The 16940-nt window shown below is 43.0% G+C and overlaps 1 protein-coding gene across 1 annotated transcript in view; it reads right to left on the bottom strand.

Moving 5' to 3' along the window:
* The window catches only part of LOC122105758, a 175663-nt gene that overhangs the window by 33875 nt on the left and 124848 nt on the right, over window positions 1-16940 (bottom strand). The window contains exons 97-113 of the mRNA XM_042677043.1: window positions 16015-16183; window positions 15650-15746; window positions 14629-14741; window positions 13480-13605; window positions 12240-12368; window positions 11884-11994; window positions 11524-11586; window positions 9028-9162; window positions 8481-8568; window positions 7199-7337; window positions 5607-5740; window positions 5446-5480; window positions 5239-5355; window positions 4423-4571; window positions 3163-3247; window positions 2293-2349; window positions 838-962 (exon numbers count right to left, since the gene is read on the bottom strand). Coding sequence (XP_042532977.1) covers window positions 838-962; window positions 2293-2349; window positions 3163-3247; window positions 4423-4571; window positions 5239-5355; window positions 5446-5480; window positions 5607-5740; window positions 7199-7337; window positions 8481-8568; window positions 9028-9162; window positions 11524-11586; window positions 11884-11994; window positions 12240-12368; window positions 13480-13605; window positions 14629-14741; window positions 15650-15746; window positions 16015-16183 — 1872 coding nt within the window. The remainder of the gene's footprint in view (window positions 1-837; window positions 963-2292; window positions 2350-3162; window positions 3248-4422; window positions 4572-5238; window positions 5356-5445; window positions 5481-5606; window positions 5741-7198; window positions 7338-8480; window positions 8569-9027; window positions 9163-11523; window positions 11587-11883; window positions 11995-12239; window positions 12369-13479; window positions 13606-14628; window positions 14742-15649; window positions 15747-16014; window positions 16184-16940) is intronic.

Genomic DNA, 16940 nt, shown 5'->3' with positions numbered 1-16940 from the left:
CTGACTATAGAGGCAGCAGCACAGCCGCGGGTAGGCCAGTACTATTCACATATCCAGCTACAGACGCTGCCTAAGTCATCAGCAGCAGATGACTGGAGAGAGGAAAGACTTCATGCATACAATAGAGTTCTATTTGCAAAGATCTTTAGTTCCTCAGTTTTCATCAGACGCTCTGAAGTCAAGTAACTGAGGGTCTACATTATAAGGAATGGTATCAGTCAGACATGGAGCCTAGATATGTTCATCTTCCTATAGCCATAGAACAGTAAGTCACTAAGCCTTGCAGAGCCTTTATTTGCTCATCTTTGACATGGAGACATTACAGATTCTGAAGCAAATGTTTTTTGTTGTTATGAAAGAAAAAAGTCTCCAGATAAAATGGCCATTACTGGCAAAATTCAGACACAGAACAAGCATTCATTTGATCTCAGTAATTGCTAATTATTATATAGGCCGAGGACAGTCATTTCTCATCTTTTATAAGAGGATTATCAATACAAGATGAGAACCACCATATAGCATAAACAATGGTTTGATTGTATGTTTTGGGAACAACTATGATTCAGATAGACTTCTGAAGCACCCTGATCATGAGCGCCTGTCTGTTGAATTTTGCTTCAAATGACACTTCTTAGATCAATCATTAAATTCACATCTAAAATACGTGGCAATTGTTCAGATACAAAGATGAAAGAAGACTAAAACAAAACAAACAAAAGATCATGTGTTCAATAATATGGCTTTGGGCCTTGAGAGCAGTGTCTATGGGAATGAGGTCTCTCCCTGAAAATAAGTGAGCAACCAGCATGCAAAGCAGAGCCAGGTCCCTCCACTCACCTGAGGTGGGTGTTCAGTGCAGGCTCCTGCCAGGGCAGGATGTGGCCCCCACGCACATGAAGATTGATGTGGTCCAGAGGTGCTGGCAGGACCTTCCACTCTCTGCTTGCATTGATTTGTGCACCCTGTGTGCCGGAGGAGGAAGGGATGGTGAGTGAGAGGTGACAGACCTAACCTGAGCAGCGCAGGTACCTGACATCTCAGCTGCTCTCTGACCTTGCTGCCTGCCCCTCACTGTCCAGCACACACCTGGGACTACAACCTTGCATTTTTAGGTTCTCGGTGCAAAACAGCATTTGGCTTGTAAGTGTCCTGTGAAATACCTGGGAGGGACACTGAAGAAACTTTCTCTGCCCTAGGAGCCTTGAGGCTAGCTGTGAAACCTTAGCATGCCTCCCTAAGGAAACCCACAATGAGAAGGAGGGCTGTGGGGAGGACACCCACAGCAGAGAACAGAAGCAAATGTTCTTCCTTCGACTCTCCCAACGCACTGCAAATCAGCTTAGATGAGCGTCATGAGCACAGTCTGTCATCCTTGTCTTCCTGCTGTATTTCCTATTTGCTGATCTTGTCTCCTCCAAAGGCAGTATAGGGCTCTGCTTATATAGTCCTTTGGGTTATTTCTGAAAACTGTTCCACCTGTTCCTCGAGAGACCATCCTGAGTGGATTCCTAGGACCCTGTTCCCCCAGAGGGTCTTCAGGGCTCCCACTGCTCCAAGCACACAATGGAGAGCTCATGTGGTTTTCTCATTTCAAATGCTCATGCTATGTTCAGGTGTGTGAATCCAAGCTTTATATACTGCCTTATGCTCTTCACCATAGAACATCTTAACATAGAAAATCTTTGGGCAGCAATGCTACAATGGTTTATATTTTAGTCAATGACAGGCCTCCATATTTAACCACTTAGGACAGTCAAGCACTCATAATTTTTGATGGTTTTGTCAGGCCCTTGGCTCATGCCTCTAATCCTAGCTATTCAGGAGGCTGTGTGGCAAAGATCACTGTTCAATGGAAGTCTACACAAAATAAGGCGGTGACACTCCATCTCTAAAGACCAGCATAATGTACAACTGCAAAATGGCTCAATAGGAAAGCACCAGCTAAGCCACTGATATGAGTAATGACAGAACAGAGTCCAACTCCAATAATGTACAAAACATTCTAGTTTCTACCACAACTTACTAAGATCTGGATTATCTGTGTTAACATTTTACATACTGACAACACATGGAGAAAATAAATACACACACATACACATACACACTTAGAAGTCAGGCACGTGGTAAGATTCTTTAGATGTCACTTCAAGGCATTTCTTTATTAAGATGAGAAAAATTAAGATACTCTATGGAAAGGATTTGTCCAAAACGTAATGAGAGCATTTCGGATTTGAGATCCAGACCTTATAATAGACTATTTCTCCAGGATTTATAAAATTTACCAAAGCTTACCGTGTAGAAATCATACCAGTGGGCATTAGGGAAATAAGCTGTCACATTTCTGGCATTCTGAAATGAAACACAAATATAAGCTGGGCTAGGGCGATGTTGCCAAGGACAGATCAAGCAATCTGCATACAGAAGGGCCTCCAGAGCAGTGAAGGAGGTGGACCCAGGGCCGCAGGTCTCCTGAGATCAGGAAGGTTGGGGAAGCCTCCTTCCCTTCCCCCATGTCAAACATGCAATCAGCTGCCCAACACAAGATGGTTTAATAAAGCCCTTTGGATTACAGGGTGTAGGGGTGGGGGGAAATCACCATTTCCTTTCAGAATTACTCATCCTCTCTCTAAAAGGACAAGTTGAGTCTGAATTAAAGGAAAATTTTCAGGAAGTATTCCAAGTATTCAGATACGTTAATCAGAAGACTAACTGATCACAGACAAAGAAAAGAAATGGCTTTTTTTCCGCTTGCTAGCCCTATCACAGAAGGAAAGGAGGGATGGCCAAAGCCCATATGACACCATCCTTGACAGATGTTCTCCCAGGAGCTTTCAGCTTGTCGTTAACTGTGACACTGCCGTGTAAATAATTCATATCCTATTGCCCCCACCTGACTCTGTTCCTCCCATTTGTAATATCTAGAAACAGTTTCGAACATATAAGGTCATATTAGTCCTTCTGTGAATCTAACCATTATGCCAACTTAAAAAAATCATCTCAGAATAATTTCTGCTGCTCCAAAAGAAAGAAGAGAGATAAAGAAAAGAGACACAACAAGAAATTGTGTCTCAGGGTCACGCAACACAAAGGACAGCCTCTCCTCCCCTTGTCACCCAGCCTCACAGCTGGGAGCCTCCACCCATCCCAGGCCTCCACACTCACAGGCTCCAGGACAGGGCTGACCAGGAAGGCTGCGCCCAGCAGGAACTGACTGTCAATAGCCCAGGTCTCCCGGTCAGACACAAACCTGGAAAAGAAAACGAGGTGTCACAGATAGACCCCCATAAGGGCAGTGCCCAAGGCGCTGAAAACAACTCAAGAATATACCAAGTCATGGAAAAAATTGTATTAAGTGAAGTAAGCCAGGCCCAAAGAAACATAGGTCCCATGGTTTCCCTTATTTGCAATATCTAGTATATGTACGAGTCAAGCGGAGAAGGTCAGATAATGTGATGTCAGGAAAATGAACCCTTAGATATGTATTTTAAGGTTTTTTTCTTTCATGCATGTGTTTCTAACGCTTTTATAAGATTATCTCTTTGTTGCTTTGTATGTCCCTCCCCCACAGTATAACCCCTGCTTTCACTATATTTGATGTCAGTATAACTTGTGGAGGAGATGGGGAAAAACCAGTTGTTTAAGGATACAGGTGGACCTGTTGCAACAATGAGAAGTACAAGTTGTCATGTCCAAAACGAGCTTTACAACGTCGGTGGGGGGCGGGGAAGGAGAAGGATTGGGATTGGGGGGGAGGGGAGAGGCTGGGAAGGGATGTGAAGGGTAAACCAAAGGAGGAGGCTGCAATGCTTGGTAAGAAATGTACGCATTATCCTGCCCATGTAATTGTAACCCCTCTGTACAGTATGTTCACAAATAAAATGAAATTAAATTAAAAAAAAAAAAGAATATACCAAGTCAGAAACCCAGTGGCTATCTTACACATTACTGACTTTAATAAGGAAGAGATAATCTCCACTATTCACAGGTCAGACCCCAAACTTCAGCAATGCTGTAGATATGTTTTCTTCTGGGAAACACCACAGTTCCTCAGCATGGCACGTTGTCAGTGCAAGGGGCCCCCAGCCCTCTCGTCTCCCCTGGAATGTGCTCTTCCATCACCTGAGCACACTTGGCCTGGGCCCACAAAACCAGCTGCCATAAACATTAGGGATGTCTTTGTAAGACCAAATAAGAAAGAAAGAAATTATGCTTTCCTTTAGTTTCAACATTTGTATACTCAACAAACAGCCTCTCATCCATGACCATTCCTCAGTCTACTAATGCCAAATGTAGTATGGTTTCTGCCTGAAGGATTAAAAAGAAACCACATTTCCTCATTTGAGAAATGGATTGCAACAAATACCACCTTACAGAATGACAGGCATTGCCCAGTGCTCAGCAGGATTCCCTCTAGACACTCACTCATGGAGGAGAGGCCGCACCACAGTGACGCCCTCCGTGTTGGCCTTGTGCATCAACGTGTAGAGATATGGCAGCAGGGTGTATCTGGTCTCTATGACACTCCTCGAAAGATCCACAAAGGCAGTATCCCAGGACACAGGGTCTTGTCTCTAAAGAATGGGGGAAACTCTTTTCAGAACTGACTCTGGGGGTCTTGGAGAAAGTGCAGATATAAGAATCAAAGCCTAGTCTATGAAAGGAGGAAAATTGAGGGGAGGATAATTTGGGGCAGTGGGAGAGAATAATAAAAGGGATAAAGGGAATGATATTGATCAAGCTGGATTGTACTTGCAAACCAGCATGTTGAATGGTAATTCTTGTGTACAATTAATTATAATAAAAATATAATTCATTTAAAAAGACCAAAGCAAATATAAAATGAACTTAGTCAAGGGGTCTGATAAGGGACAAAAGGTTGTCACAGATAGATTACTTTGGTATGAATCACTGACCAAGTTTACCTGCAGATTAGCTAAAGATAAATGGGGAAATGGATGTTACTCTTTCTGAGAGCATTGCAATAACCTAGGAAATGTCATCAAAGATCTCTGCACAAAGCTGGTGAAATTTCCCCTAAAACTTTTCCCCCCCACTCAGACTACATTGATCTAAACAAAAACCATCATTCCTATACCACTGAGAAACATGGTTCATTGAGGAAAGCTTTGCTGATTTAAAAAAGTTCCAACAAGTATTCAAAGGGCATAAATTGTAGCTAGAAGTCTAGGGAATGTTCCAGGTGACCCTAATCATGAAAGTGGGGAGCAGACGTCCTACCCTGGTCCCGATGGTGTTGTGGTTCCTGGAAAAGGGGTAGAAGGCCCCCAGCTGCATCCAGCGAGCACACATCTCATACTCCGCATCTTGAAAGAACCCACAGATGTCTGCCCCTGTCTGAAACAAGACACAACACAATGAGCCTCCTGCACAGTTCTCAGAGATGTGCCATCTCCATGTCCATCAAGAGGAGCCAAGGTCACTTACATAGGATATGCCAAAGAGGCTGAACTCCATCATGCCTGCAAGGAGAAGCACAGCTGGGTCAGGCCAGGCTCTCCTGACCTGCCTCCTCCTCCTCCTCCCTCACCAGGCTCCTAACCCCTGCCCTGGGGGAGGGGCAGAGCCCTGGGAGCAAAGCCACACACCAATGATAGATTTCTTCAGCTGGTCCCAGGCAGCAGTATTGTCTCCCAGCCAGTGTCCTGCCCAGCGTCCAGAAGAAGGGAATGTGGAGCGGGTGATGACGATGCTTCTCTGCCCTGTCACCTCCTGCATGGCCCTGGTTGGAGGAAGCAGGGGGAGAACTGAGGCCAGAGCAGGCTTCAGAGCACCTGCATCCTCTTTCCTCACTCCTGTCCTGGGAACTTGGATCAAAGCAATGCTGCTGTCTGAATGGAGAGCATGTATTTCCCTCTGGTTGAGGGAGATATTCAGAGAAGACTGCCATTTCAGTGTTTCATGAAAAGTTCATCATGCAATAAACCACTGCCATGGTGTAAAAGACAAAGCCATCCTGTGTATTGACACAACACTCCATCTTCCATGGCAATCTAGAAAATGAGACTGGCTGATTGAGGGATTCCAGAATAGAAAGTGGAAAGCAATGCAAGAGTTAGAGTTAGGCTTTCTGTCCTTTATACTGAACATAAAGCTCTGACCCCAGAGACTTCTGAGAAATGCGAACCCCCATATCTCTACACTTTTTCCTCAAGACAGAAACCTAATAGTGAACTGTTCACAGACCTATTAGGGTTCCATTCCCCAAGGAAAGCATACTGCAGTGTTACTATCAACACCCAACTAGTCCCTGCACAGCAGCAGTTCATGAGAGCAGTGTGCACTCTGTAGTTTGAATCTCTTTTCCTTTTTGAAGACCCACAGCCTAAAGACAGGAATTTTCAGATAAGAATCTAACAACAGCATCCTCAAGTAAGAATCTTGGGGTAAAAGGCAAATAAGAGCTCAATAACTAAGGCACCAATAAAAAATACAGCAACAAAAATTTGAATCAAAAAGTATCATCCCAAAGCCTACCCCTGACTCCTTGTAATTAGAAAAATGTCTTTTCAAACCCAGACCCTACCACTTACCTATATACTTTCCTACATGTAATGATCTTAAGTAAAGCTGGCCTGACAGGTCCTAAAATTAGTTTGTTATGGAGGACTCATGGATTCTGTCTCTCCTACTGGAAGCTTGAGCCACCCCCTCCCTGATCTTGTCTTTGAGACCTCCATGGCATTCCACCAGTCAGTCCCAGAATAAAGCAAATTTCCTTCTAATTTTTTCCATAGGGTAATTGGCATTACTGAACTGGAAAGAATGTCTAGCCTATACTATGAAATAAATAGAGATAATTAACTATTGAAGTGAAACATTACTGTCTAGCCCATCACATTCCTGTGTTCACACTACGGTGAGTAACACATTGAATATAATGACACTAACTAATATCTACATGTACAACATGTATATTAAATAATGATTGGTGTATCACTGTGCATAAATCAATCCACCATCAGGACAGTCAGTCCTTCACTGATGCAAGCATGCCTTTTTAACACACGCACCTCATTCCACGGTCATGCATTATTTATTGAAAGAACAAAAATTACCACATTGATAACATTCATCTCTGGTGAGGGCTTATAATGGGGTTTGAAAGGTTAAGTAGGGAAGCTGTACCCATCACTGTTTCTATCCTCGGGCCCAGCTGAAGAAGGGAGACACAACTCACTCGTAGGTGGGTCTGGTCTGAGACCAGCCATACAGGCTGTGGACGTCGTAGTGCCGCACCCGCGAGCCGTCTGGGAGGATCTGCTCGCTCTCCATGCACAGGGTCTTGCTGCTCAGGCCTCTGTCCCTGCCTGCCAAATCTAAGGGGCACGGGGAGGAAACACAGAGCTGATATCTTCAAACACGAAAATGTTTTTATGGCATTTGACTCTGGACCTTAAGGCTAACTTCACTTCTGAATGGCCTCCGCCTCACCAGTCACAGAACAGTGCACTTGGTGAGTTGCGCTGGTGCTGCAGGTATTTTCCATATCAACACGACTGGAAAAAGTACAGATGTCAGAAACGACAGAGACTTTTCACGCATTTACTATAGAGCAGGCCCTGATCCAGGCTTTTTGGGAGGAAGGGGAAGGCAGTTCCTGGGGCTTGAATTCTGGGCCTGGGCGCTGTCCCTCAGCTTCTTTTGCTTAAGGCTAGTGCTCTACCACTTGTGCAACAGCACCACTTCTGGCTTTTCGAGTAGTTTATTGGTGATAAGAGTCTCAGGTCGTTTCCTGCCCAGGTTGGATTTGAACAACTATCCTCAGATCTCAACCTCTTGGGTATCTAGGATTGCAGGCATGAGCATGTAATATTTATAATTCTTATGAACATCTCTACAGAATATAAAGGGTTATCTATATCTTACATTTTAGAAAGTTAAGACTTGGAAATAATGCAAAGTTCATGCAATTTTGCACAAGTCAAGGAAAATAACTAAAATGGAGACATACAAGCACAAGGGTAACTACATAGTCCAAAGGTCTTATGACAAGGGAAATCAGATTCATCACACCCATTGATGGCAAAAGACATTCCTGTGGATAAATTACTATAGGCCTGAAAAACTAAGAACTCCAGCTATGAAAATCATTTAGAGATACATAAAATACAACCGTTATATTCCACATATACTATGTAAAAGCTGAACTATGTAATTTGAGGCCAGGATGGACAGAACTAGGAGAGAACTACATTGACCATGATGCATTGCACCTCTGGAATTGAAACCCCTTTGGACAACTACTACATATAATAAAGAGCTTTTTGGCCCAATTGCAGAAATTCTCTAATACACATCCCATGAATGAAAACCCTGTATGTGCTATTTACTGGTCCCCCACTAAACCAGAGTTCTATAAGGACTGGCCCTCAGTGGTCAGGCTAATCCTCTGCAGGTTGGGGTTGGACAGAATTTGTCTAGCCATGTCTTGGCTGATTAAGGAGGCCCCGGGTCCTTACGTGGCATGTAGGGAGGGCGGTTCAGAGTTGTATCCCTGCAGCCAGGAGCAACTGCCCCGTTCACGAAGCTCGAAGGTTCATTCATATCCTAGAAATGTCACACACACATATACACATATAACTGGTGTAGTAATAAAGACAGTAACACTATGTCAACTCAATAGTGGATAAATAATTTCTCCATCTCACAGTTCCAGGTGATGCTGGCCAGAGAAGATCATCACATGAAGGAAAAAAATTAGCTAAAAAGAGCAATTCCCCTCTACCTACTGACGGCCCAAGAGTGTTATATACAAAGATTCCCTGCAGTGCAAGCAACGTTCTAATAAATTAGTAGTAATCACCCTAGGTGTTTCACAGCAGAAATTTATGCCTTATACAACTGCACAGTATAAAGGGTCTCTGGGCTATTTTGGGAAAAGTCTGAGATGTCCAAAATCTTTCTTGAAGGAATGTTAGTGTCTTGACTAAGGTCAGTGATCCCTATGCAATTCGAGGTTCACACAACAGCTAACCGTGTGTATACAGATAAGCACCCTGTACTCACAATCCACATGCCATCAAACTTCAAGCTCTTCTCTGGACTCTGTGGATTGGTGTAGACCTCTTCCATTTCCCTCTTCCACCACAGAGCAGTCGAGTTCCGGAAAAAGTCTGGGAAGGCCACATAAGCTCTGTATTGCTATGAAAATAAAATACAATTCATTTATTCCAGAACAAGTACACAAGACAAAAAACAGGACAAGTACTGAAATCTTTAACTCATGCTAATACTTGTACAGCATGGGGGTAGACAGTGTGAGAGATAGGCTGAATGGCTCCTTTATAATATAAAGTTTTTGATTACTGGAAAAAAGAAGTACAAAGAAAAGAAATAACAAACTATACATCCTTTATGCATTTGGAAAACATATACACACTTTTTCTCCTCCCCATACATACACGAATGGTGATAACCAATTCACTGAACTCACAGTCCTAGCCTTAAAGCTTGATCCTCAACTGACCTCTCACTTCCCAAGGATTTTACAGAAACAAAGGAGCAAGGGACAGACTGCAGCTAGCAGGGTAGGACTTCAGATGCACTGTGCAAGTTTGGAAGAATCATCCAGTTGCTATCCCCTCTAGGAACTAGGTGTCAGTAAGGCCCCAGTTGAGGATATGGCTCTCTTTGCGGACCTCAGTTCTGGCTAATTTCAGGATCCCATGAAACCCTAGTTGTGCATAAAAAGAAAGTTTCAGCCTTCCTTTCTCTTCCTCTTTCCTCAAATAATAAAATAAACGTCAAATCCTACCATCAAAGTAGAATCCAAAGTCTCATTCGTTCACTACATTAAAACATTTTTGAGAACAAGAACTTTAATTTATAGTCTCTATTTTCTTTGTTAAAGTTGAACTGAAGTCATCAAGCCCTTGCTCAGATTTTTCATTTATGGCTGCCATGTACCAATTGACCTACACTTCTTGTTTTTTGCTGGATAATTGGAGACAAGAGTCACACAAGTTTGTCTACCCAAGCTGGGTTCATACTTCAATTCTAAAATCTCAGACTCCTGAGTAGCTATAGGCACAAGCCACTGGCACCCACCTTAATAAAGATTGTATCATTTATCTCCATATCCATTCTAAGCTAAATTTAAAGCCTGGTAACTGATAAGTTAATAAGAATGAACACTAGTTATATACTTGGTCATATTAATAATAATGTAATAATAAGAAACAAAGGTTCAGGTATGCATTCACACCATCATACAACAGCAAACATAAAACAGCCTTTCTGCTACTCCATGTTTCTTCATGTAGAAGATGATGGTTCTTGGTGTGTTCAGTAAATGCCTTTTCCTGGGTGGATCTCTGTGTTATGAAATTCAAAAAGCTAAAAAACACTAGTGGAAAGGTTAGATAGAATGTCAGAGAGAACACCAGGCTTGAGAGAATGTAGCCTTTCACAAACCAGACCAACTTATATTCCTGTGCTGAGCACACAGAGACCAGCTTCATCCCTTCAGACTTGGCAGGTATCCTGAAATAAGGTTTTGTTTAATATCCTAGCTTCCCTGTCCAGGTGACCAAAGCAACCTATGCTGTGACAAATATCCTGCCTAGGAAGAATAATTGTTGAAGAACTAAGGGTAAGACAAGGTACTTGCTCTCTAGAAGAATTCCTATGGCAACCCTGAGAACCTAGCTCACAGGTCCTCATAGAACATTTGATAGCAAAGCAAACATGCGTTGAATAAGTCCAAAGTTATCCTGGAGCATATATTCATTCAAGCAAGCTATCATAATGGGTGAAAAATGAGATCCAAAGTCCTGAGCTACCTCTGTCTAATACAAGCAAAACTTTAATAGAAGCCTCAAAACTAAGTGGCCAAAATAAATTTAGAAAACTAAGATAAAAGTTGGGACCATAATTTATCATTGTGGACATTGACATATTTCTCCAAAAGTTTAAGAATTAAAGAATGGGCTGGGAAGTTGGCTCAGTGGTAGAGTGCTTGCCTCGCAAACATGAGGCCCTGGGTTTGATTACTCAGCAGCACATAAGCAGAATAAAGCCAAAAGTGGCACTGTGGATCAAGTGGTAGGGTGCTAGCCTTGAGCTGTATTGCTGAGGGAAAGCGCCCAGGCTCAGAGTTCAGGCACCAGGACCGACCAAATAAATAAATAAAGAGAAAAAATAAACCACAATCACTAAGACAAACATTAGGTAATACTCCTCAAGGGTTATTCAAGGCCACCATAACAACCACAAGAACTGTAATAATTTAGAGAAAAGAAAGTCTTGAAAGTCTCATGGCCTTTGAAATCTGGCAGCCTTGGATTTGAATTCACTGTTGCATTGCTGACATCAGGGAGGAGTAAACAAAGTCCCCAGAGCTTCAGCCAAAGACAAGAATACTAAGTCTCAGTTGTAAGCAGAGCATTGCTGCATGTAGTCATTACCACACAGACTGACTTGCCAAAATTGTACAGAATTCTGGGCATGGCCTTCCCTTCTTGGTAACTGTGACTTCAGTCATTATTCACAAAAACATCTTACCTCCACTTGGCTGTCCCAGTCCAGAGAACTGTTAACCACAATATTAGGGAAATCTGGCCAGACCTGAGTACAGAAACAAGTTCAAGAGCAATGCACCAGACATTTTCCTATACAGAGTATTCCCTAAGAAGTCACAAACCACAGTCCTAGGCACCATATAATTTGTTTAGTATGTACAGTTGATCTAAAGCAAAGTGGATTCCACAGAGCCTTTAGATCAGCACATAGTGTTTGAAGTATGAAAACTACAGATCTAAGATAAGAACTCAAGTGAAAAAGGACAATATACATGAGGAAAAGATATACTAACATTGTCCCCACCCCAGGCGAGGTGCTAGTGGATCAGTCCTTAGATCATACCTTGCCCCAGACAATTCCTCCATCATTGGGAAACTTGATGAAGACATCATCCTCCACACCACGAGTGAAGGCAGGATAGGGCTCTGTCTCATTGCCAGAAATGGCTGGGTCCTGAAACCAAGGCACAACTCAGACAGAAAGACACATGCAGAGAATGGCCAGGGACACAACACAGCTCTTCCACAAACATCTTCCTTACATTATACTTGAACTTTAAGTGTCTGAGATGCTGCTAAATGCCTTTTCCATGGAACTTCAACCTTTCCTTGTGTACCATGGAAGGAAACACAGTGCGGGCCTTCCCCACCCATTCCCCTTCATCCTCCCAGAGGCCACAGATTCCCTCGAGCTCTGACCAGAATGAGGATGACCCGCATGCCAGCAGCTTTCATGCGGTTGATCAGGGCGGGCAACCCAGAGAACTTGGGGCTGAGGGTGAAGTCCAGCTGCCGCTCCATGTAGTCGATGTCCGAGTACTGCACGTCCTGGGGAGGACACAGGGGGCTGAGTGATAGCTGGGGCCTCAAGGCCAGGTTCCCAGGAGAACCACTCTCCACCACCCGTGCCTCCTTCTGACTCAGCTCCCAGCTCTGTCATTTCTCAGTTATAGATACGGGTGAATATACATAGTCCTTCAACTTTCACTCACAAAATATAAAGACAAATATCTAAGTCAGGAGAAAAATCGGAAGATAAGAACTAGATGGTGGGGTATTAAGAAAATCAACAAAAACACTGGGTGAGAAAGTGCTTTATAAACTGCTAACATAAGGAGTCAGTCTGGATGTCTCCACTATGAAGCTACCCTTGGCTTCCATGGTTCATGAAAACTGTGTCATCCTCAGTCTTATGACCCAAGAGACAGTAAGCCTATTAGAAAGCAAAGAAGAACAAACACATGTACTTCCTATGGAGGGTGCTGACTCAGTAGTGAGCAGACACAGTTTCCTAACTACAAAATACATGTATAGGATGGTTGTGTGCTATTTAGTTACTACTATAAGCAGCTGAATAAAAACTGGAAGGAAATTAAAACTAAAGTGGATAGGCGTGCAGATCTAATTATTGGTTGTTCTTGTGCTAAGTGGATAGAATTTGTTGTATCGCTGTGTGCTTTTCCTGAGACTCAGCCCTAGCTCTGGTATGTAGTCAGTGCCTCAGAGTCCCATGCAGACCATGCTGCCACGCCCACCGATGATGACCTGAGCACCTACCTATACATACAGTGGACTTGAGAATCTAGGGTCATGTAATTTTAATGAAGCAAAAGTACTGCTGGAAGAATCATTTCTTCTTATGGGATCAAGTGCTTCTTGACTAAAAGTCTTCAAGTTTTCTAAAATATAGGTCAGAATCACAACAATATAGAAAAGCCCTTAGATCCAGCTCTTTCTCATCATTGTGAATCTTAGGTCTCCAAGTGCTACAATAATGAAGCAGCACCCCCACTGGGTCTCCATGATGATGTCATCATGTGAAAAAGCACTTGGTAGACTTGTAGAACCTCACAATACTCCGGAACAAAAATGAGACCCAGAGACAGTTGTATTAGGTACGAGATCACAGAGTAGCCTGTTATCCATGGTGTATACATACATAGGGGATCTGTGCGGCCACCATCTCATCATACAAGCTGGAGATCTCAGCATCATTCTCGTATCCATAGCGACACAGCTGGAACCCCAGGGACCAGTAAGGCACCATGACAGGCCGGCCAATCACCTGCAAATGACACCAAATGCTGGTGAATACTCGTTTTTTTAAACAAGAATTCACACTTTGAAGTTAATTATGAAGTAAGAACAAGCTTATTGCAGTGTTCCAAGCTAGAAAACTAACAAATTCAAATTCACAAAAGGATAATAGTACTCAACTCCCTAGGGAAAACCCTTCTATTAGGCCTGAGCTCATTCTGTAGGAATTCTGGGAAGGACTATTTTTTTCTTCATTCTTAGATGCAGTCTATCTAAATTACTAGTGAAGAACCAAGAATACGGGATCAAATTTTGTGAGTTAAACCATACATTTGGTGCCTTGCTATTTGAGTAATCTCATTGTGTTGTATTCTGCTTTGAATTGGAAATTGTCTTAGTGTCTGTCTCATAGTGTTTTCATGAGATCTGAATTCATTAACATACTGGATACGATAATTATTACAAGTTTGTTATTTCTGTTACACACCACGCATTGTATTGATTTCCTTCTACCATACCTTCTGTCATGACCACTCCTATCACCATCATATTACCATGAAGTGTAAAGTCAACCGCTTTGCAACCAACTTATCACAACCACTGTTAGCATTCTCAAAACCTTCACTATTGACATCATCACCAGCATCAATGCCATCATCAGCACCATCACCTTCACGATCACCATTCTCAAACACATTCCCACCACCATCACATCCATCATCACTACCACTACCATCATCATTCTTATTATCCTCTCCACTATCACCAACATTACCACCATCATCCAGCATAACGATTATTATCATCACTACACCTACTATTAGTATTACCACTACCATGACTTAACCTCCTCCACTCTTACTCTGCAATAATGAGAGATTATGAATTTACGGGGTATTAAAAGGTATTTATTGCTCCCTAGTTTATAAAATACCTGTTATGAAAAAGCCTAAATTCTAATGATCACAGTGAGAGGTATAAAATTGAATACAAGATTTGGAACATGGACTTGCTGCATGACCACTTGACAGACAAGTGAATTCACACCTACCTCAGTGTACTGCTGCGTGATAAGCTCTGGAGTTGGTCCCAAGAACACATAAAAGTCCAGGACTCCTCCTGTGGTGCGGTATGTCAGGGCCGGCATGGGCTGGAAAGTCACATCTGAAAATAGAGGGAAAGGTGAACTGGGCTGCCTGCAAAGCTTCAGCATGGGAAGACATACAGACCTCAATACAATACTTTCTCTTTTACTGTAAAATATTGAGTAGATGTTCTATATTCAACTCATGTAAGAGAAGGATACAGGTGGACCCGTTGCAACAATGAGAAGTACAATTGGTTATGTCACAAACAAACTTTACAACTTTGGAGGGGGGGCAGCGGGGAGGATTGGGTGGGAGGGGCCAGGGGAGGATGGGAAGGGGAAACAAAAGAGGAGGCAACAATGCTTGATAAGAAATGTACTCATTATCTTGCCTATATAATTGTAACCCATCTGTACAGTATTTTCACAATAATAAATAAATAAATAAGAAATTCTACAAGGTTCTCATCCATGAACACTCTCCTTGGTTTTGCTTTATTATTTTAGTGTGTTGAGGCTTATTAAAATCGTCTTGAACTCATATGACATAGGTATCTATGGATACTTGACACAGTTTGTTCAATAAAAAACGCATCAAAACGTTGCATATTCCCAGAATGAGGAAACTGCCATTGACAAACTGTTATTATTCTATGAATTATCAGACTATTATCTAGACAACTCTTCTTAGCACTTTCATGCTTCAGTGGGAGCTTTCTAACTCACAGCTTCAAATTATTTCAGATCACTAGGCCATGGCCAGGCACCACTTGGTTTTCTGATCACTTAATGGTAATTATTTGCAAAATTAATACTTTAATTGTATCTTTTAACCACATGTGATTAGAGTAAAATTAACAGAAGGAAGAAAATAAAAAGACTGCAACAATGATAATATTCATAATGGGCTGCTGGGTCACAGACATCCTTTTAGAACTAGAGAACAATTCATATTAAGGAAGAGGGGCCACAGGCGTGTGCCTACCCATGGCATTGCTGTTGAGCAGGAGCACTCCGTGGGCACTGCCGTCCTCCTCCAGGCCCATGTAGTACGGGTGGACGCCATAGGAATTCTTCTTGTACTGAGAGTCATGGGGACAAGTGGGTAGAGTGAGAAGACATTGCATCTGAGAAGGAACGTCAAAAAAACTCACGGGCCTACATTCTCCTGCAACTAACTTCAATACATGAGAGCAAAGGAGCTGGAGGAATGGTCACAGGACAGAAGCAGAAGGGGATGATTCACTGCAGTCAGGGAAGAGGAAGCACAGAGGCACCCATAGGGCTTCACAGGCATGCAGTGTGGGTGCAGAAAAGGGAGTGTAGACTCTGCTAATGCTCTGTCCTTACCCCCGGGGGCTCGTCTCTGGAGAACATGCCCCACGTGTGCCAGTTCAAGTCTCTCCTATAGGCCGTGTGCTCCGTTTCCCCAAAGCCATAGATGTACTGGGACGGGAGGCGGGTGGAGATGCGGATGAACATGTCATTGAAGGTGAAGCCCAGGACCTGAGAGTCCCAGCTGCAAGGCAAAGGCCAAGGTGGACAAGGAAGTGAGCTCCCCGGGAATTCCTTCCGGCAGCTGACTTCTCAAGCAATGCACCCTACATTCTTCCCCATCTCCCAGAAACCCAAATCCAGTTTCTCCATAGATCCACAATGAGGTGTCTAAAGGCACCTCTCTTTTCCTGTTCTTCCTTTTTAAGTGCCTTCTCATGGAAACTGCTTTTAATGCCTGCAAGGCTGTCACTGAGGAGAGGCCTCACTGATACCTATTTTGCACCCTCATCCACTCGCTGATACCCCAGCTCCTTTTTGCACACAAAGGAATAGTACAGTGCCAGGTTCTGCCTGCTATAGCTTACTAACTTATTACTTGCTTATTCTATCACCAATGCTCTTCCCCCACCTCCACAAGCTCAAATGGGTGGCCACTTTTCATCCAAGTTCTAATCCATGTTCTCTCATTCTTATGTAAGTTGGGCCCTATGGATGAGTTTCCTCCAGCAAATTGCATGTGGGAGTGAGATGGGCCAACCCCCAGGAGACACATGCATACTTCTTGGCTTTGGTGTCATCTTTTCTGTAAGTTGTGACTCTGCAGGGACAAACTGAGACTTGTTTTGCTTCCACAGTTATGACTAAAGGTGTCCATAAATCTCAATCTGTCTCTCTGTCTCTTTCCCCCCTCCCTCTCTAATATCCCCCCACACTCACACACAGGGATATACATATATATGCATATATATGCATATAAATATATAAATTGTTTCTCCTAA

Source organism: Dipodomys spectabilis, unplaced genomic scaffold (assembly GCF_019054845.1).
Source record: "Dipodomys spectabilis isolate Male_0828 unplaced genomic scaffold, ASM1905484v1 ptg000034l, whole genome shotgun sequence".
In the NCBI taxonomy this organism is placed as follows: Eukaryota; Metazoa; Chordata; class Mammalia; order Rodentia; family Heteromyidae; genus Dipodomys; species Dipodomys spectabilis.
Note: the sequence above shows the minus strand (reverse complement) of the source record. Positions and strands in the feature narration are given on the sequence as shown.